Source organism: Psittacula echo, assembly GCF_963264785.1.
Source record: "Psittacula echo genome assembly, chromosome: 3".
NCBI lineage: Eukaryota > Metazoa > Chordata > Aves > Psittaciformes > Psittacidae > Psittacula > Psittacula echo.
The window spans coordinates 82,937,953-82,955,833 of record NC_137736.1 but is presented as its reverse complement, the minus strand read 5'-3'; the positions used below and the strand labels follow the sequence as shown (position 1 = coordinate 82,955,833).

At 40.7% G+C, this 17,881-nt stretch overlaps 1 protein-coding gene across 2 annotated transcripts in view; it reads left to right on the top strand.

Annotated features, from left to right (window-relative positions):
- Positions 1-11,984: 11,984 nt before the first annotated feature.
- Positions 11,985-17,881, top strand: part of SLAIN1 (SLAIN motif family member 1) — a gene marked incomplete at both ends in the record, with an annotated part of 49,202 nt that continues 43,305 nt past the window's right edge. For both annotated transcript variants that reach the window (XM_080612750.1, XM_080612749.1), the window contains 2 exons: positions 11,985-12,478; positions 15,673-15,812. In XM_080612750.1, the coding sequence (XP_080468876.1) occupies positions 11,985-12,478; positions 15,673-15,812 (634 nt within the window). The remainder of the gene's footprint in view (positions 12,479-15,672; positions 15,813-17,881) is intronic.

Sequence of the window (17,881 nt, the reverse complement as noted above, 5' to 3'; positions counted from 1 at the left end):
GTTCCACTAGTGTTTAGTTAAGTGTATTGCCCTGTTAATTCAAACCATTACGGTAAATGATTATTTTTTACTGCTAGGAACAAATACTTTAAATGCAGTCCCACTGCATGGTTCCCAAATGAATTAAGTGCTTGAGGATTTAGGTGCCTTTTAATACATGCATTCCAGGAAGCAAAACAAGATATTGTTCAGTATATTTATCAGATTTGTGAAACTACATGGAAAACTAATGATAATTTATTAAAATTTTCTGAACAGCAGGATATACCTATACATATGTTTTGAAGGGGCTGTATTCTTTTTACTGAAAACACATCTCCTCAAAGACCTGTTACCTTTATATAGCTTGAATAGGATTAATCTCATCAAAGATTAATCATTTAGAAGTCAGCTATTCAGTTTAAACTACTGTTTTGATACAGAGTGAGGTGGGTTCTCTCTGGGCCTTTGAGGAGAGACATCAGTCTGCAGAGGAAAATTATTCCCAAGTAACTTAAATGATAACTTTAAGATGGAACAAATCATCTTTGGAAAATGCATCTCTGTTACTGCAGAATTCTAGACAAAAAATGATAGAGGGCTTCAATTAGAAGTATCCCACCCCATGTCTGTAATTCTGGTAACTATTATATACCCCTTTTTTTTTCTTTCTTTTTTTTTTTTTTTTTATTTTTTTTAAGAAGTGCACACTTAGTAGCTGCCATGAAATCATGAAATACATACTTTGCATGCCACTATGTTGTATTTATCTTTCCTACTTTATTAAGTGGAATATCCAAACACCTTGGATGGATTCATCTCACTTAAATTGAAACATCTATACTGCAGACATTGAAGTTACTTGTTCTATTCTGTCTTTATACTCATATAGAGAAGTAGACATTTTTAGGAAGTGGCTAATTGGTCGGATTGCAAACATCTACTTTACCGTGATGTTAACCATGCTCTGAAATGTATGTTTTAGTTTCCATGGTTTGCAAAGGAACCTGAAGTGAATAGCTCAAATTTCTAGACATTTACATTAGGCCAGATAGTCTCCTTGCTTTGAGACTACAGTGAAAGCATTGGTTTTTTTGCTTTTGAAGAGCATATGTACATTAAGGTATAGAAACTGAAAGAAGGGCTCATCCTTTGTTACAATGTTTCCACAACACTCAATAGTTACCTGCCTATTTGTTTAAAATAATAAATAATTCAGTCATTTGCTAGACAAACAAAGGTGTTGACTATTAGTCTTTGCCATGAGATGTTTCAGATCATGGTTATTCAGAACTGACTTTCACCACCTATATCACAACTTAAAAGGACTTATTGAATATGACCATGACAGAGCTAGAGTGCTCAGAGGCTGCTGGACTTTGGCAAAGGCTTAGAAGGGTGAAAAGTGCCAAAGCCATACATTAATACTAGACTGATGAATGGCTGCCCCAGACAAAATTTCTCTCCTCATCTGCACATTCAGTAGTGGAGACAGGAGGTATAGATGTCTGTGTAATTTATACAATTGGCTCTGCAGCTGAATAATGATGTAATCTGTCTTGCCTGGCTTGAAGGATGTTCAGACTGATATGTAAAGGACCCATGAAACAGTAGATTGTTTTGTTAATTTTATTGAAATTTCTTATTAACTAATGGCAGTAGCTTTAATAAACTTGTTATTATAGACTTTTTTCTGGTGTGTGTCTCTTGCTGATGGCGTATTCTAGTTCAACTATACTTGTTATTACCGAGTGCTTCACCAGGAAACAATGAGACTTGCAAAACAGGTGGAGAAAAGTAGTGGTGAAATTTTAATGGTTGGGGTCAGAGATTTGGTCCTGTTCAAAGGCCAACCGTTATTGCTAAGGCTGTTTCAGTGGAAGATGTTAGATGTTCATTTGAGCCAGCTCATTAGAATCCAGGACTTCCTAGCATTTGAGGGGATTAGAGATTTCAGTTCACTCCACGAGAGACCGGGAGCAAAGTCTGTATCCAAAAAGCTGCTACTTAAATGCTCACAGAGAGAGAAGTAGCAATAAGAAACAATAAATAATAATTCCATGCTTGTTAATTCATACTTGCTGAACAACCCTGGTAATTTTGCCATGTGTTTTTTTGTTATTTTTTATTATATGTTGTAAGTTTGCTGAAAAGAAACACCAGGTTTGTGATGCTTCATATTTACCATATAAAAGCCAGCATGGCAGTACTCATTAAAAAAATCATATTAACATCTCAATACCAATGTATCAAAACTGAATTGTTTTTTGTCCTTTTTGCATATCATTAGCATGTGGTGTTTTATTTCTCTTTGACTAGTGCTTCCATGAAACAATCCAAATGAACAGTTTGCTGGCAGCTGTTTTAATGAACGTGTTATCTTCAATAATGCATTAAATTAGACTGAAAAGCTCTATTGAGAGATGATGTACAAAATTATGTGGGGTTTTGTGATTCATCAGGCCCATTTTGTCAGTGTGTAATGGATACTTTATCTTACAAAGCTGGGGCATAGCTCTACAGGGGGCAGAATCAAGCAATAAGAGGAAAGGAGTGAAATAATGCATGTAATATATATTGATGTATTTAAATATGTAGATTACTTCAAAGCTACTGATACTTACATCCTCTTCCTCTTAAAATAAGTATCTCTCTGAGTTTGACAAGACATGCTCTCTGTTACTTTGTAGAGCCCCCTTAGCTAGGGTTGTAAAGAACTGGTCAGCATCAAAGAGGCCTTGCTTTTATTCAGAGGTCAGCTTTATTCCCCACTCCTTGGTATGGAGATGTGTGTTGTGTTGGGATAGTTTCACATGTTCAGTTTAATTACTCAGAACTCTGCTATCCAGTTGCTTTCCTTGATACTTAACATAATCCTGTTTAGGATGAAAAGTATCCACTTTCCTGTTCGGTTTTGCTTTCTGATCATACTTACATGTTGCTCATTGTAGCTACTCTGTTACACTGCGAGGTGTTTTTAGCTTCCAGACACCTTGGTGTCAGACTACAAGAGAGAAATGTAGCTTCCTTTTTTTAGCATCTGCTGCACCAAAACACCTCATTTTTCTTCAAGCAGTGTAACAGTAGAGACATCCTTCATTCCATAAAGACAAAGGATAAAGAGACTTAATACTCAGGTAGTTTTGATACTTAGGTAGTGCCCAAGTCTGAAACTGTTGACCAAAATAGCTCTGTTTAGCCACTTAACGGATGCAGACCCATTGAGGTCTTAAACCCATTTTTCCTTCTTTGACTTCAAAAGCCTACTGTCCTGTTTTCTGTTTTGCTTGATCTAAGCAACGCAGCTCTAATCTCCTGCATCAGTAAAACTGGGACTTAGAAACATTCCTTGCATTTCAGGGAGAATAGCCTGCAGATACTCTCAAAACGTGTTTGGCACACAGTGCCAAGATCCAACCTCCACAAAAATCTCCTGATAATTACTGCTTTTCAAAAACAGGGAGATTCTGTTCTCCTCTTTGAATAGATCACTGGCCCAGAAAGTGGGAGGGTCAAGTTCAATCTCTACCCCATTTAACCTATATTTTAACCAAGTCATGTAACACATTGGAACAGGCTAGTGTATGGAATAAACTAGACATTGTTGCCATGTTCCCTGATATGGGTGGAGGGTGGATCCTTATGGCCTATGGCCTGCAGGATAGCTGCATTGCCTACACAATCACTAGGTGCCTACTGACCCCTCAGGAATGACTGCTGAATAGAAAATGTAGAGACAGTCCTGGGAGCAGAGACCAGATCCTGGAATTTCTCCATCTCATCTAAGTGGCCTAATTCATAATTAAAAGCAGTCTAAATGATCCTCTGTTTATCTCTGTTAATGTTGTGTTCCTCTCTAGCAACATTAGAGGAGTTGTCTGAGCTCAGATTTGGATGGTGTAGGATGCTGAGAGTGGAAGTTTTGGGGTTTTCATCTGAGATTACTAGAAATGTCTTCATACGATCTCTTCTAAGCTTTAATATCTTATTTGCCTTTCCAGTATCTGAGCTTTTTTGGACAGGAACTGACTCCTTGTTTGTGCAGTGCCCAGCACAGCAGTGGCCTCTGGGTGGTACTGCTGCACCTGCGTAAATAGCTCAAGAAAAAAATCAGATTTCACTCCCTTTCCAAGCAAGCTCCTTGTAAATATATTATTCTTCATGGAGTTTTTATAACTGTGTCAGTTATAAATTGACAGCTATAATCTCACAGCCTGTGCCAAGACTTAAAATTGGTTGGTTTTGTCCTGTTAGAGTCAATATATGAGTATGATCCTGCCAAAAGCACTTGTCTGAGACTTGGCATTGCTGTGCAGTCATCAGACATCTGTTTAGGAAGCTTAGACAGCTATTGTGGTGAGAACAATGTGCAGCCAACATTTTAAAACTACCTACTCAGGAAAACAATGTAAAAAAAAAAAAAAAAGGGGGAAAAAAGAAGAAAGAAAAAAGAAACAGTCATTTCTGGAAAGAAAAGGCAAAGCTTTTTCTGGCATTCAAGCCATTTTTCCAAATGGGGAGAGGGGAGTGGGTGCAGAAATAGTGTTCACATGTCAAAATACCCAAAAGAAGCAGAAAAAGGAGAAATTATTGAGAAGATGAAAACATTATGCAAATAAGCCAATTAAGGACAAGTAGAATCAGTGATTTTGAAAACTGGGGATAAGAATTTAAAACGTAATAGTGTGGCCATAAATAATGGTGCCATTGAAATCGATAGCCAAACTTGACTGTAAGACAAATATTCCAGAAAATGTTGGTCTACCTTCATATCTTCTAGCTCCTCTAGAGAGTTTCCACTCCTGGAACTTTGAATTACATTATCTCCATATGTAGTTCGAATCTCAGAATTAAGAATGAGAATCCAACTTACCATACTTGTAGCATTTTGATTGCATATTAAAAATACTACTATTTGGAAAATCTATAGAGTTGTATGATTGATAATGCATCTGAACATTGGTCTTATCTGTTTATATAATTGATAATGCATTTGAGCATTGCTTTTATAAATTTACCGAAGTAACATATAAGTAGAAGTAACAGAAAAGCCTTTTGTAGCAAAATACCGGTTTTCTTACCACAAAATTCTCCATGGGAGCAGGCGTACCAGTTTTGACATGAATGACATCTGTGGAAAGCTGAAGGAGAAAAGCAAGGAAGGAAGCAGTATTTTTTCTGCCTCTTCTCATCTAGTGTGAGACATCCTATATACTCAGTCAGAGAAGAGAATATGCATTGAGAGCTCTGATTTCTAATTTTTAACTCAGAGATCACCACGACTCTTTAAAAACTTCCCCTCCTTCTAATTCAGAATCAGGATCTTCTCAGTAGGAACATAAATTAAACAGAGGAGCGGAGACGGCAGGGACATTGCTTCCCATAATGAAACTGGAACACAAGGAAAAGATCTAGATAAGAAGAATATTTAGTAATACCACAATTCATACACCCTTCATCAATCCAGAGAGTGTACTCAATAAATGCCTTTGCTGCACCACATTTTTTCTACTTACAGATTGTCCCAGAAAGGGCTGATTATAGAGCAGCTCTCCCCCAGCCTTAGAGGTGTGTCTGGCACTGACAGTACACCTCCACAATGAACAAAAGGGACCCAGGGGTGGAAAGATTAATAGATCCATCACTACCTGCACCCAGGAGACCTCACACGGCAGGAGGAATGGCAAAGGTTTTTATGCTGATCTCATGATCTGTGGCAGGAAAGATTTCAAGTCTTTTGCAGATTACATAGTATATGGAAGAAAGGGTCTGGAAAACAAGTTTAGATTTAGGTTTTCTAACTGTACCTAAATTCCTTTCTAGGTATCTTTGGCATTTATTGGATCTTTTCTGATTGAGTGTGATTGTGCAAGGACAGGTTTTTGAATGATAGGTTAGTTTTTAGATCCCCTGATGGGAAAAAGAAATCACAAAGATAAATTACATGGGCATTTCTGGATATTCAGCAAAGATTTTTGTTTGATCAAACCGAACTTGGATAAAAGTTCAGGTACTTATTTTTGGAAACAATCCCCTATCTGGAAATTTAGCACAACCACTTTGACACATGTAAAACCTTCCAAGAAACTGCAAACTTTCTATGCTTTTTCGACACGGTAGCAGTACTGCTCAGATGTGCCTTCTCAAAAAACACATTTACAGTTGGAATGAGGAGGTTTTGTAATATTTATTTTTTTCCTAAATATCTCACATAACCAATGATAAGCATCTGGCTGTTTAGTTTTTTAACATGGTAACTTCTAAACTATTACCATAAGGCATTCAGCCTTGGCCTATACTTACTGAAATTTTGCAAACAATAAAAATCGCTTAGTTATCTGTACGATGGAGTTGCAAATGGATAGTAATATGGATAGTAACAATAGCAATTTTTTCCTACTATGTTGCAAAGCTGCTTCTCCAAGCACATGCAGAAAGAAGATGGAAAGAAAAAAAAAAAAAAAAAAAAAAGAAAGAAAGAAAGAAAAGAAAAAGATCAGAATTTGTTGAACCCTCCAGTATAATCATGTCGGCACGAAATAAGGCATTTTTCCTGTGTCAGCTGCTCCTGTTCCCTGGAGACAAATCAAACTGAAATCTGTATTCTTGGCAAAATGTGTGCCATGGATTTTTAGCCTCCTGGAGAGAAGCTGCTATTTCAGAACCTTTACTCTAACATTAACAGCTCATTTATTAACAACCTTGAACTTCACATCTCCCACTCCACCTTCTCCTTCTTATTCATCAGCAGTAAGGTTCTGTGAACCAGTTTATACTCTCCAATATACTCATATACTGGAGGCAGTGCAAATGTTTAAGCTTCTTTGAAAGCATAATTAGTCTTTGCTCTTAATGAAGACTCATTAGAAAGAAACAGTCCATCCTGATTTATAAGATTCAGGTTGATGCTTTCTGTCTATAAGGAAGGGAAGCAATTAATGCATTTGAAAGTCAGAGTTATTTGATACAGAATTAATGAGTCAAAATAAAATAAGAATCCATTGGATTAGAGATGCCAAGGATAGTTCTGCCTAGATTGATCTACAAACTAGCAGACCCTAAGCTTAATGCATGGACAATATCTTTGGATACCATAAATGCTGATTTTCTGTAGCAACTCGAGCTCACTGAAAATGATGCAATTTTGGGTTTGATCTTATAGAAAAATCCATTCTAATAGTGATTACAATGTACTTCAGTTTAATATTAATTCAATAAAGAAAAAGCCAGAAGGAATAATGGTAGTTTAAAAAACAGAAACTATATAAAAAAGAGAAAGTCAATTAACAGGAAATTAGCAATAGCTAGGAAGTCAGAATGGAGAATAAAAAATCCATGCTATGACTCCAGGAAAATGTTTAATTGCTCAAATATTTTAGAGCAAATTCATAAATTTAGACAAAATAAATTGCTAGGACCTGGTAGTATCTATGCAAAAACTCTACAGCAGCTCACATGTGACATTGTTGGACTTCTCACAGAGATCTACTCTATCACTCAAAGCAGGCTTGGTGTCAAACAAAGTGGAAGCATCAGCTGGGACATCAGTTTTGAAAAACATGAAAGCTGCTCTGGGGAACTACGTTTCAGTTAGTCTGATTTCCTATCAATCGGGCCAATTTATACAAATTATAATACATAACAGAATACAAAGGCATCTGGATAGGTTGGATACGTTGGAGTTTTTTTTAAAGCAAGGTATACTCATGAATATACGAGTGTTTCGGAAGGAACCAATATGGTTCTGGTTAAGCCGTTTTCTTTATCTGAGTATATTTGGATTTACAAGAATTTTTTGACACAGTCTTTCCCTAAGTTATGACAACATGGAGTATTAACAGAAAGGAAACAATGGGTCAGAAAATTCAGGTTTCATTATGGAGGGAGATGGGAAACAACGGGAGGTTCAGCCTGACTTCTGTGGGGGCAAGGCTATATGAATTAGGGCTTGTCAGCCTGGAAGAGAAGTAACGGAGTTTTATATAGTCATGAATGACAAAGAGAAGCTGAATAGAGAATGATTAATCATTCTGTCTTTCTCAGAAAACCAGAATGAAGGGACACCCAATTAAATTACTAGGCAGCAGATTTAAAATAGATAATTGGAAGCAGTTTTTCTTACAATACATAATTAAATTGCAGTACTAATTGCCATAGGGTGTTGTAGAGTCCCAATGTTTAAATGGTTTAAAAATGGGGCTCAGCAAACGCAATATTATTACACATTGGTGGCTATCAAAAATAAATAGTCCAGCTGTCCCAATTTGTGAACTTCAGAAAGCTGGAGAAAACCCCAATATTTTTCTTGTTTCTCATATATTTCCCTTATGAAGCTACTATCAGCCTTTGTTAAAGACACAATACTGTATTAGATGAACTTCTGCTGGCATGGTAGTGGCTCTATTTTTATAAAACTACTTTCACAGTCATTTTTCAGACTGGCACTGCACTTTAAAATAATCTCACCAGACTTGAGTTTACCGTCCGTGCTCTGACCTTATTGTAACCCATCTTTTGTACAGCCCAGACTGGATTTTTGCAATTAATTCTTTACTGGCTTGTCTGAAAGGCAGGTCCAGCCTGCAGCTATTGCAGCATAAAGCAACAGGCTTATTATCAGAGAAGAGCAGATGGGATTTGTGGACTTCCTGCTTCTTTGTTCTCTGCATTGGGAGCCTATCAGTAACTATACTGATTCAGAAATTTCTACTATAGCATATCATGTAAGCAGCATCCTGTATATGGCCTAAATCAGTAAAGATCTACTAATTTCTCGGGTCCAGGAATGACAGGTTTCATGGGCACATTAGGATGTTTGGGGTTGGTGTTAAACAGATTTTATCAATGCCTTAAAAAAATAAATGGAACCATCAAGCCTTTGCTGTGGTTTGTAAAGAGCTTATGAAGTTTCTGGGTTGATCCAACTCATCAGCTAGTGTTGGGATACTGAATAGAGCTCATTAACAATTCATTAGTAATGTCAGCGTTGGGAGGAGAATAATCTGTGTTTCTCCAAACTGGCGTCTGCATTAGATTTTTTTTAACCATGCAATATCCTGACCACACTGTTCTGGCAATTGAAAAAAATCAGATGATACCCATTTCCTCATTTCTTTGTTTGGTGTTTTGTTTGTTTGTTTGTTTTTTTTTTTTTTTTTTTTTTTTTTTTTTTCTTTTGTTGGCCCACTAAATAACTCTGCTTGTCTGGTTCAAAGAGAAAAATTCATCCATTTTGAATTTATTTTGAGTATTTCCTCTGCCTCCTTGCATCATTCAGCACTGATATTGTCATAAACTTCTTCTTGGCTTTTTTTTCATTGTATATTACTGATGTCTAATAAACTTATTATTACATGTGCTGCTTATAATTTGTATCACTTTACAATCTTACTGGATTAGTTTATGCATCTCTAAGAATTGAGGCTAAGTATCACTATTAGTGACAACTTTTGCCTGGGGCTAAACATGTAGAAGCTCAATTCTTACTTTCACTTATGGGAATAAAGATTACAACTATCTGTAGTAGTGAAAACAGGATTATGTTACTCACTCTGATGACACACAGTAGAATTGAGGTATCGTGGTTTAACCCCACCTGGCAACTAAGCCCACAGAGCTGCTCGCTCATGTATTGGAATTGGGGAGAGAAGCAGAAGAGTAAAAGTAAGAAAACCTGTGGATTGAGATAGTCAGTTTAATGGTGAAAGCAAAGGCCACACACACAAGCACAGCAAAACAAAGAATCACTTCCTATGGGCAGGCAGGTGTTCAGCCATCTCCAGGAAAGCAGGGCTCCATCATGCATAATGGTTGCTTGGGAAGACAAACACTGTCGCTCAAAACGTCCCCCGCTTCCTTCTTCTTCCCCCAGCTTTACATGCTGAGCATAACACTATATGGTATGGAATACCCCTTTGGTCAGTTGGGGTCAGCTGTCCTGCTTGAGTCCCCTCCCAACTTCTTGTGCACCCACATCCTACTCTCTGGTGGGGTGGGGTGAGGAGTAGAAAACACCTTGACTCTGTGTAAGCACTGCTCAGCAGTACCTATAACATCACTGTATTATCAGGTTTCCAGCACTAATGCACAATACAGTTACATACCGGCTACTATGAAGAAAATTAACCCATCCAAATCCAGCATGTGGGGCCAGACATTTTTTATATTCGCAACATTTTTCTATTCCTTTCTTTCAAAGGGACAGAAAAGATGCAGCAAAAGTTTTGGATTAAGCACTATTTGGTTGGTACTGTAGTACAGTGCTCACTGTACTTAATCTCTTCAGTGACAGAAGCTGCATTATCTGGAGGTCAGCACTTTGTGCCCTGCTCTATTTCCTTTCCAGCCATTCCTGTAGTGCCTGTTATTATTATTTGCACTGTAAGAACACTTAAAAGACTGACAAACAACAGTGCCATTGTCCAGTGAATGTGCAGAAGAAAGTTTCCCAACTACAAACAAGACAGAAAACTGTGACAAGCTGGATGACTTCAAAGTTGATTTATGCACCGAAAAGAGAATTTGTGTTTGTTCCTCCTTACAACAGCAATCTGAGACAGTGATGAAGCACCGTGAAGGCAGTGGTGGCTGCTGTTGCTACTACTCTGCCTAAAGCTGATGCTCATGAACTGGGCAGCGACAAACTGATAGCTATTATTAGTGGGTGGTGGCTGGCTGAGCAGCTCACACACCTCCTGGAGATTTGCTCCCTATTTTATATCAGAGCTTTAGGAATCTTCAGGACAGTAGCTTAAAGAGGTTGTGGCCTGTAGCTGTAGCTAGGGGAAATGAACCCAGCAAGGGTTGTGTGATGGCTGAACTGCCTTGAGCAACACTGAATCTTTGCTCATCTGCTGGGTGGGAGGAAGGGACACAAGCAATGGCTTTTCTGAATACTGAGAAATGAAGTACAGTGTAAAAACATTAGCATGAGGGAAGGCCACTCTTCCCCTGTCAAAGACTTGGAACATTGCAAATCCATCTGTGTATCTGGACTATGTTACAAATTTCAGTATGAGGGCACCTCATGGGTCATGGAATCAGAGAATGGTTTGTGTCAGAAGTGACCTTTAAGATCATCTAGTTCCAGTCCCCCTGCCATGGGCAGGAACACCTTTCACTAGACCAGGTTGCCCCATCCAACCTGAACTTGGAACACCAGCAGGTATGGGGCATTCACAACTTCTCTGGGCAACCTGTTCCAGTGTTTCAACACCATTACAGTGAAGAATTTCTTCCTAACATCTAATCTAAATTTCCCCTCTTCCAGTTTAAAACCATTCCCCCTTGTCCCATCACTACATGTCCTTGTAAAAAAAATCCCTCTCGTACACATAAATAATCGCGTAGTTTTCTGCTGTGCTTGGCTCAGTCCTGGCTTCGCCAGCTTCAAAAATACACTGCTTTCCCCGCTAAGAATCAAAACTCCTACAATCAGCACGTTTCAAGCCCCTGAACGTCTGCTTTTGGCCGAGTTCGTTCCTTTCAAGCCCAACAAAGCCTCTATTTGTGATTCCCATTCCCATCACACTTCCAATCCGCATAATCACAACCCTGGCACCACCAGGCTCTAATTACGCGGCTCACGGGAGGAGCAGCGCCTTGGGCCAGCTCCAGCGCGCGGGCGGGGTGCGGGGACGGCACCTTTGTTTAATGACGAGCGTTGAGCCGGCCCCGGGGCTGCCCGCGGAGCTCCCTACGGAGGTGGCCCCGCAGTCCTTGCCCCGGGCCGATGACGGAGGAGCCGGGCGCCTCTTTGTTCCCACCGTGTGCGTGTGCGCGGCGCTCCGGCTGCCCAAGTGGGAGGGGATGAGGGGATCCCACCCGCGTCCTCGCCGCCGCTGACGGCAGGCGCAGGAGCTGCAGCGGAGCGGGTCGGGCAGCTCAGCGCCGGGCAGGGCCCCCAGCGCGGTCACTCCCGGCACTCCCGCTGCCCGCGGGGGCTGGGCGCTGCCCTCCGGCGGCGCGGCGGAGCAGGTGCCGGTAGCGGTGGTGCCGGCGGCGGGATGGAGGCTGCCTTGCTGAAGCCGGCGATGATGGCGGAGGTGAAAGGGAGCGGAGCGGGCTCCGCCGTCAGTGCCGAGCTGGAAGTGAAGAAGCTGCAGGAGCTGGTGCGGAAGCTGGAGAAGCAAAACGAGCAGCTCCGCAGCCGTGCTGCCGCCGCCGCTGCCGTCGCGGTCGCCACCGGCCCGCCCAGCCCGCACCTGCTGCGGGCCCCCGGCGGGCTGCGCCCTGCCAGCCCTCCCTCGGCGGCGGGCAGCGGGGCTGCGCCGTGCATGCCCGGGCCGGTGCCCACCCTGCTGTGCGCCGCCGTGCTGGGCCCGCCGGAGCCGCTCGCCTATTTCAAGCCCACGCTCGGCCTGCCCGCGGCCGGCGGCGGGGGACAGGACACTGGCGGTGGTCCGGGGTCAGCAGCGGCGGCGGCGGCCACCACGGTGCTGGACGAGGTGGCGGTACTGGAGCTGGAGGACGGCTGCTGCGGACAGGACGAGGATACATGGTACATGCGGCGCGCCCCGCCCTACCTGCGCACCTCGGACCCCGGCCGGAGCCCCTGCAGCGCGTACCCCGCGGGCGCTCCCCAGGCTCCGTTTAGGGTTAGCCCCCAAATAATCCACCCGATCTCCTTCTGCTTAAACTTAAATCTGCTTTTTTTTTTCCCCTAAAACGTGTCATCAGTGCGGTACTCGCCTGACGGGAGGGGCCCGTGTCTTTGATGAGGTTCAGGTTGGGCATTTACCGCCCCGTCTCGCTCTCGGTGGGGGATCTGTGCTTGTTCCCCACTTCGAGGAAGATCGCTTTTCTATAATTTCAGATCTCAGCCTAGTTTCAGCCTCCTGTTTACATAAGGAATTAAAAATAGAGGAATTGTTCTGGGAAAGCCTTTTCAGAGCAGTGGCTGCCTCCCCATCCTAAAATCTGTGCCCAATTGTCTCCTGTCTTCAGGGATTTGGGAGGGCTTTTGTCTTTTAGACATTGATCTAATGGTTGGTTGTGTATCTCAGACGCCCATGTAGCTCCAAAAGGCTCGGCTGGGTGCTAGGAAATTGAATAAAGCAGAAATGAATGGCGAATGAATAAAACAGAAAATAAAATCGACCTCGAGAAATGATTAGGCTCTCTTAAAAACAAATAGAGGGGAAGTTATAGACTGGAGATATAAATAAATAAACCTGGTGCCTCGAGACTTGTCAGCAACGTGGACAAACATTGTAGGGACACTGCTGGAATGCTATGGAAATCGTTGACTCTGTAACCATGTTAAACATAATTGATGCTCAGTTGTTCTAAGGTGTCACTTATAAATTATGGATTAGCTATATTTGAAGAACTGTTTTAAGGATTTGTCAAAGCTTTAAGGCAGGTTTTTATGTGGTTAGTTTTCAAATCAAGCTGAAATTTATGTCATCTGGAAATAAAATACAGTATAATGCTTCTGAGATGCATTTGGCATCCTTATTTTTGGTAGAAGAGAAAGGATTTAAAAATTAAGCTAAATAGCAAAAATATTTCTTGAATGCCCATGGTCTGTACTTCATGGTACAAATAATACCATGCTGCAGCTTTGGAAAATTGCTTTTGAGAGTCATCAACAAGTATGGAAATTTGTGCCAGTGTTGTTTCATTGTGCGTACCGTTAGTCTGCACAGGGCTGTTTTGGGGTTGTCAGTCCAGACTCGAACCAGATTTTACATCAGTCCTAACCCCTTTCCTTCACATTAAGAAATATCAAACTTACTTGATCCTGTCATGTTAAACAAAAATGTTTTCCCTGTTTACATTTCAGGCTGGTGGAAAGTCGTTGTTATTTTATGTGCCTTAGTACAATATCCTATTTTTCCAATAATTTCCATCAATTTCCTATTCCTTTCAACCTCTGGAAGCAATCCTAAATGCTTTGAGGAGTGTGGGTGTGGGGGGGGCAAAACTTACCTTCATATCACACAACTGTGTGTCCACAGGAAGAATTTAATGACAGGGGTTTGTTAATCAGTTTATTCCACTAAGAGTGAGTTGTTTTAGCTGTTGAACGTTTTCATTTCAAGGCTAAATCTCTGTGATTGTCCATGAAAGGTCAGCAGTGTGATGCTAGCTGCTTGGAGCTTGTTTGTAGTGTCAGTCTTTAAAGCAAACTGCGATCTGGAAAGCCAGAGGCCGATGAGTTAATCCTAGTTGTTAATCAGTAATTTTAGTCCTTGAATACCTGTGCAGTTACAAAACCCTGTAGAATTAGCATCGTTCCAGACAAATCCAGCCTATTTTTGCTGTTCAGCTTTTCACATGAACTCAGTTGTTCAGCTTTTGAAGCACTTTTGCAGGTTAACGGGAAAGATGAAAGGTTTTCTGGTTTCCCTTTTTTTTTTTTTTCTTTCGTCTTTTCCTTTTTTCTCTCTTATTTTTTTCTTTTTTTTTTTTTTTTTTTTTTTTTTAGATACGTAGCCAGACACTGCTGGAAGTCGGGGGAAATGAGTCCTCTCCTTGGAGAAATTCAATAGTTGATCTCTGCTGGGATTGCTGAGAGAGATAGCAATCACAGCAAGGATATTTATTCCTTGTGAGCTGGATAGAGAGAGCTGATTGACTTCAAAGGGATAAAAAAACCCCCATTGATCAGACACTGGAGAACAGTTGCTCTCGGGGGATTTGCGTAACTGTTGAGCCAAAACCCCGAAAGTGAAAGGCTGCTACCTGGTAGTGTTCCTCTGAGGAGCTAAATCCCTTGCGTTTTTCTAGGTCTTGCCTTTTGCTCCACTGTGTGCAGGCCAGATTCCTTTGCAGCCTGTGGAGTGTTTTTCTGGTACGTGAAAAAACTTCCTCTCACTGCAACCTCATCGATGCAATCTGAAGTGGTCAGGCCAGGGAGCTGTAAGCTGTCTCCAGCAGCCAAGAATAGTTTCCTTCCTGGGAGACTTGCTCCCCCCCAGGTGAACCAGCATCTGCTTGTGCCCACTAATCTACAAAGGCAACAACGGCAGTGCAAAGCCCAGCTTCAAGAATTTCCCCCATTTGATACCTGGCTTCCTTATGTGCTTGCATCTGATTAGCTGCCTACTATTGTCTGAGAATAGCACATATACTCTCGCTTTTTTTCATTATTTTTATTTTTATCAAAATTGGATTTTCATTGTTTCTCAGCAAATATTTTCTAATCTTTAGAAGTGTGATTTGTACAACATTTGATTCATCTGAGACAACATACTGCGTATGAATATCAGCAACACTCTGACAAGTTTATTAAATTGTTATAGGTAAAAGAGGGCAATAGTTAACAGTGAAATTGTGATTTAAATGTGAAATCCAATACTGAAATTATTTAATCTCCACTAAAGGTAAATCTGCAAGGGAAAACTGATAGCTCCTTTGGTGTATGTACAACACCTAATGCATTGGAACTTTGGGCAGTGCTGAAATTCAGACGGGGTAAATATGAGATGGAAGATTTTTATAAGAAGTCTGCTTGAACTTTGTTTTGACATGCCAGACCTGTAGAGTTCATATTTTGCCATCACTTTTTCAGAAGGGAAGGAATCAAACTAATGAAAACCCTTCTACTTTGGAATATATTTTGTTATTAGATATCATATTTCAGGGCTTTGCACTGTTACAGACTGTGAGCAGGCAGGAAAGTGGGAATACAAAGTAAACTTTAAAATATTGTGTATCTTGCTGATATTTGTGTATATGTTGGTTAAGGTTGTATATCTTGCCTACCAAGACTCTCACTCCTCAAGAGAAATCACTGAGTCCCCTGCAGTGGTGCAGACATGTTCTGGATCATCCAAGTCCTGAGATAGAGGCTGCAAAACGTTCCCTATGCTTCAGGTTGGAACAAGGTAATCTTATTCTTTAAATTTCTTTACTAGTAAGTTGTCATTTTTGGTCTGGTATTTCACTCGTGTTTGGTGTTTTTCACAATTTAGCAAGCTCTACAGATGGCACACATGCAAGTTTTTTCTATATATGCAAGCCTTCCTCCACTAAATGCTAACAATTGTTTGGTTTTTTTTTTTTTTTCTGCTCATGCGTGTTTTAAAGTGTTCTTCTCCTTTGTTATCCTTTTCTTCCCATGTATAACTTGTGTCTTTTAAACTTGGCAGTTTTTTTCCATTGCTTAAAATAGTGAACCTCCTGGCACGAAAACATTGATGTTAACTTTACTGTTGGTGTCTTTATCAAGATTTGAAAAATGATGCTTTTGTTCTTTTGCAAAGTCAAAATTATTATGGTGCTATAAATTTTTAAAGGCATATTTATCCACATCTAGTGTATTATCAGGACTTTGCTGAGTATAAGACAGACCAAGAAGAGCTGTAATGTGACTGCTAGCACTTCTTTGGTAGGCTCTCAGTAGTCTCAAAGACTGGGATCTATCTGATGACTGTTTGGTGCCAGTGAACTTGTAGAATTATAGCTGGATGTGCTGGATTTTGTTTTAAATGAGTATCAGCCAGCATTATTTTTACTTTTTTACCATCCAGGGTCCTATTAAGATTGTAACAAGTGTTGCTGAAGAAAGTGGTTAAGGTAGGATATTAAGGTTTATAACTTGCTAAGAAAGAAGAAGCAAATGAACAATATAGGTGACAGGAGAAAGTAATAAAGCTAATGACAATATGAGCATATGGCTGTATAAGCTAACTACAGCCATCATTAAAAGATTGAGCATGTTCCTATATGCTTTGGAGGATATGAGTAGCTGAGTAGCTGTGGATTAGTATTATCCAAAATCAGGTATTTAACTGAATCAGTCTCTGCAGGCAGCTGTCTTTACATCAACTATAAAAGATTGTACAGTGATTATTGTCCTAGCAATATTTAGTTCAGCTCATTTGCCTTAAGTTAGGTGGGCTAAACTGTGGTTCCTGTGTTGGTAATCATCCAGCCTAGGTTTAGGGTGGAATTTGGCTTGTGATTAGACACTTGACTTCAGGCACCTGTTGTGTGAGCTTGTTGTTCATGCTTGACAGTCAATGGGAGTTTAGTCCATAGAGTCAGAGGAATCAGGGGAGATGCTCAGGTGTTGAGGTGTAGGAGATGGCCTCAAAATGAAGTCAGTAGCTCTCTTGAGACCAGTAATGGGTGCTTGACACTCAACTTCCATCTAGTCACCTGTTATCTGTGTGGTGTAGGACATCCCTATGTGAATGCCCCATCCCTGGAAGTGTTCAAGGCCAGGCTGGGTGTGGCTTTGTGCAACCTGGTCTAGTGGAAGTTGTCCCTGCATATGGCAGGGGTGTTGGAACTGAATGATCTTTAAGGTCCCATCCAACCCATAGCATTCTGTGTTTGCAGTCTTGAGCTGACTTTCGTGTAGAAGCTCAGTTTAGATTGCCCCGCATAGGTATCCAGTGCCATTTGAGATGACTTCAGTTACTCTGGTTTCCACTCAGGACAGATACAGACCTTCCACAAGTCCTGTGTCATATCTGCCATACCTTTGATGATATCTTGGCCTTGCACGGGTCTCTCAGGTGGGCAAGCACACTTAGGTATGGGCAACTGAATCAAGCCCATAATATGAATGTAGAAGCAAACTCAGTCTCTTTCCATGCAGAAGTCACAGTGAGTGACATATGTCGCAGAGTTATGCTGACAGTGAGCTGGTTTAATCCATATGTTCTAATCCTAATGGGTTTGTGCATTTCCTGGGCTCTGTATAAAGTTTCTGAGAAATTACATGCTATGTATGAAACTCATTATGGGAGCAGGATGTTCAAGGAGGGAATAGGCTCGTGTTTCTACTGCAGCAGTTCTATGCTAAAATTGTTTTAATTAATAATTCAGTTAGACTTGATTAACTCTCGTATTTCTAAAGATTTTATCACCTATACCTTTACAAATAATATGTAATGAGCAAATGTTGTATTTCTTACCTTAACTGTGTGGAAGTTTTTTTTCACAA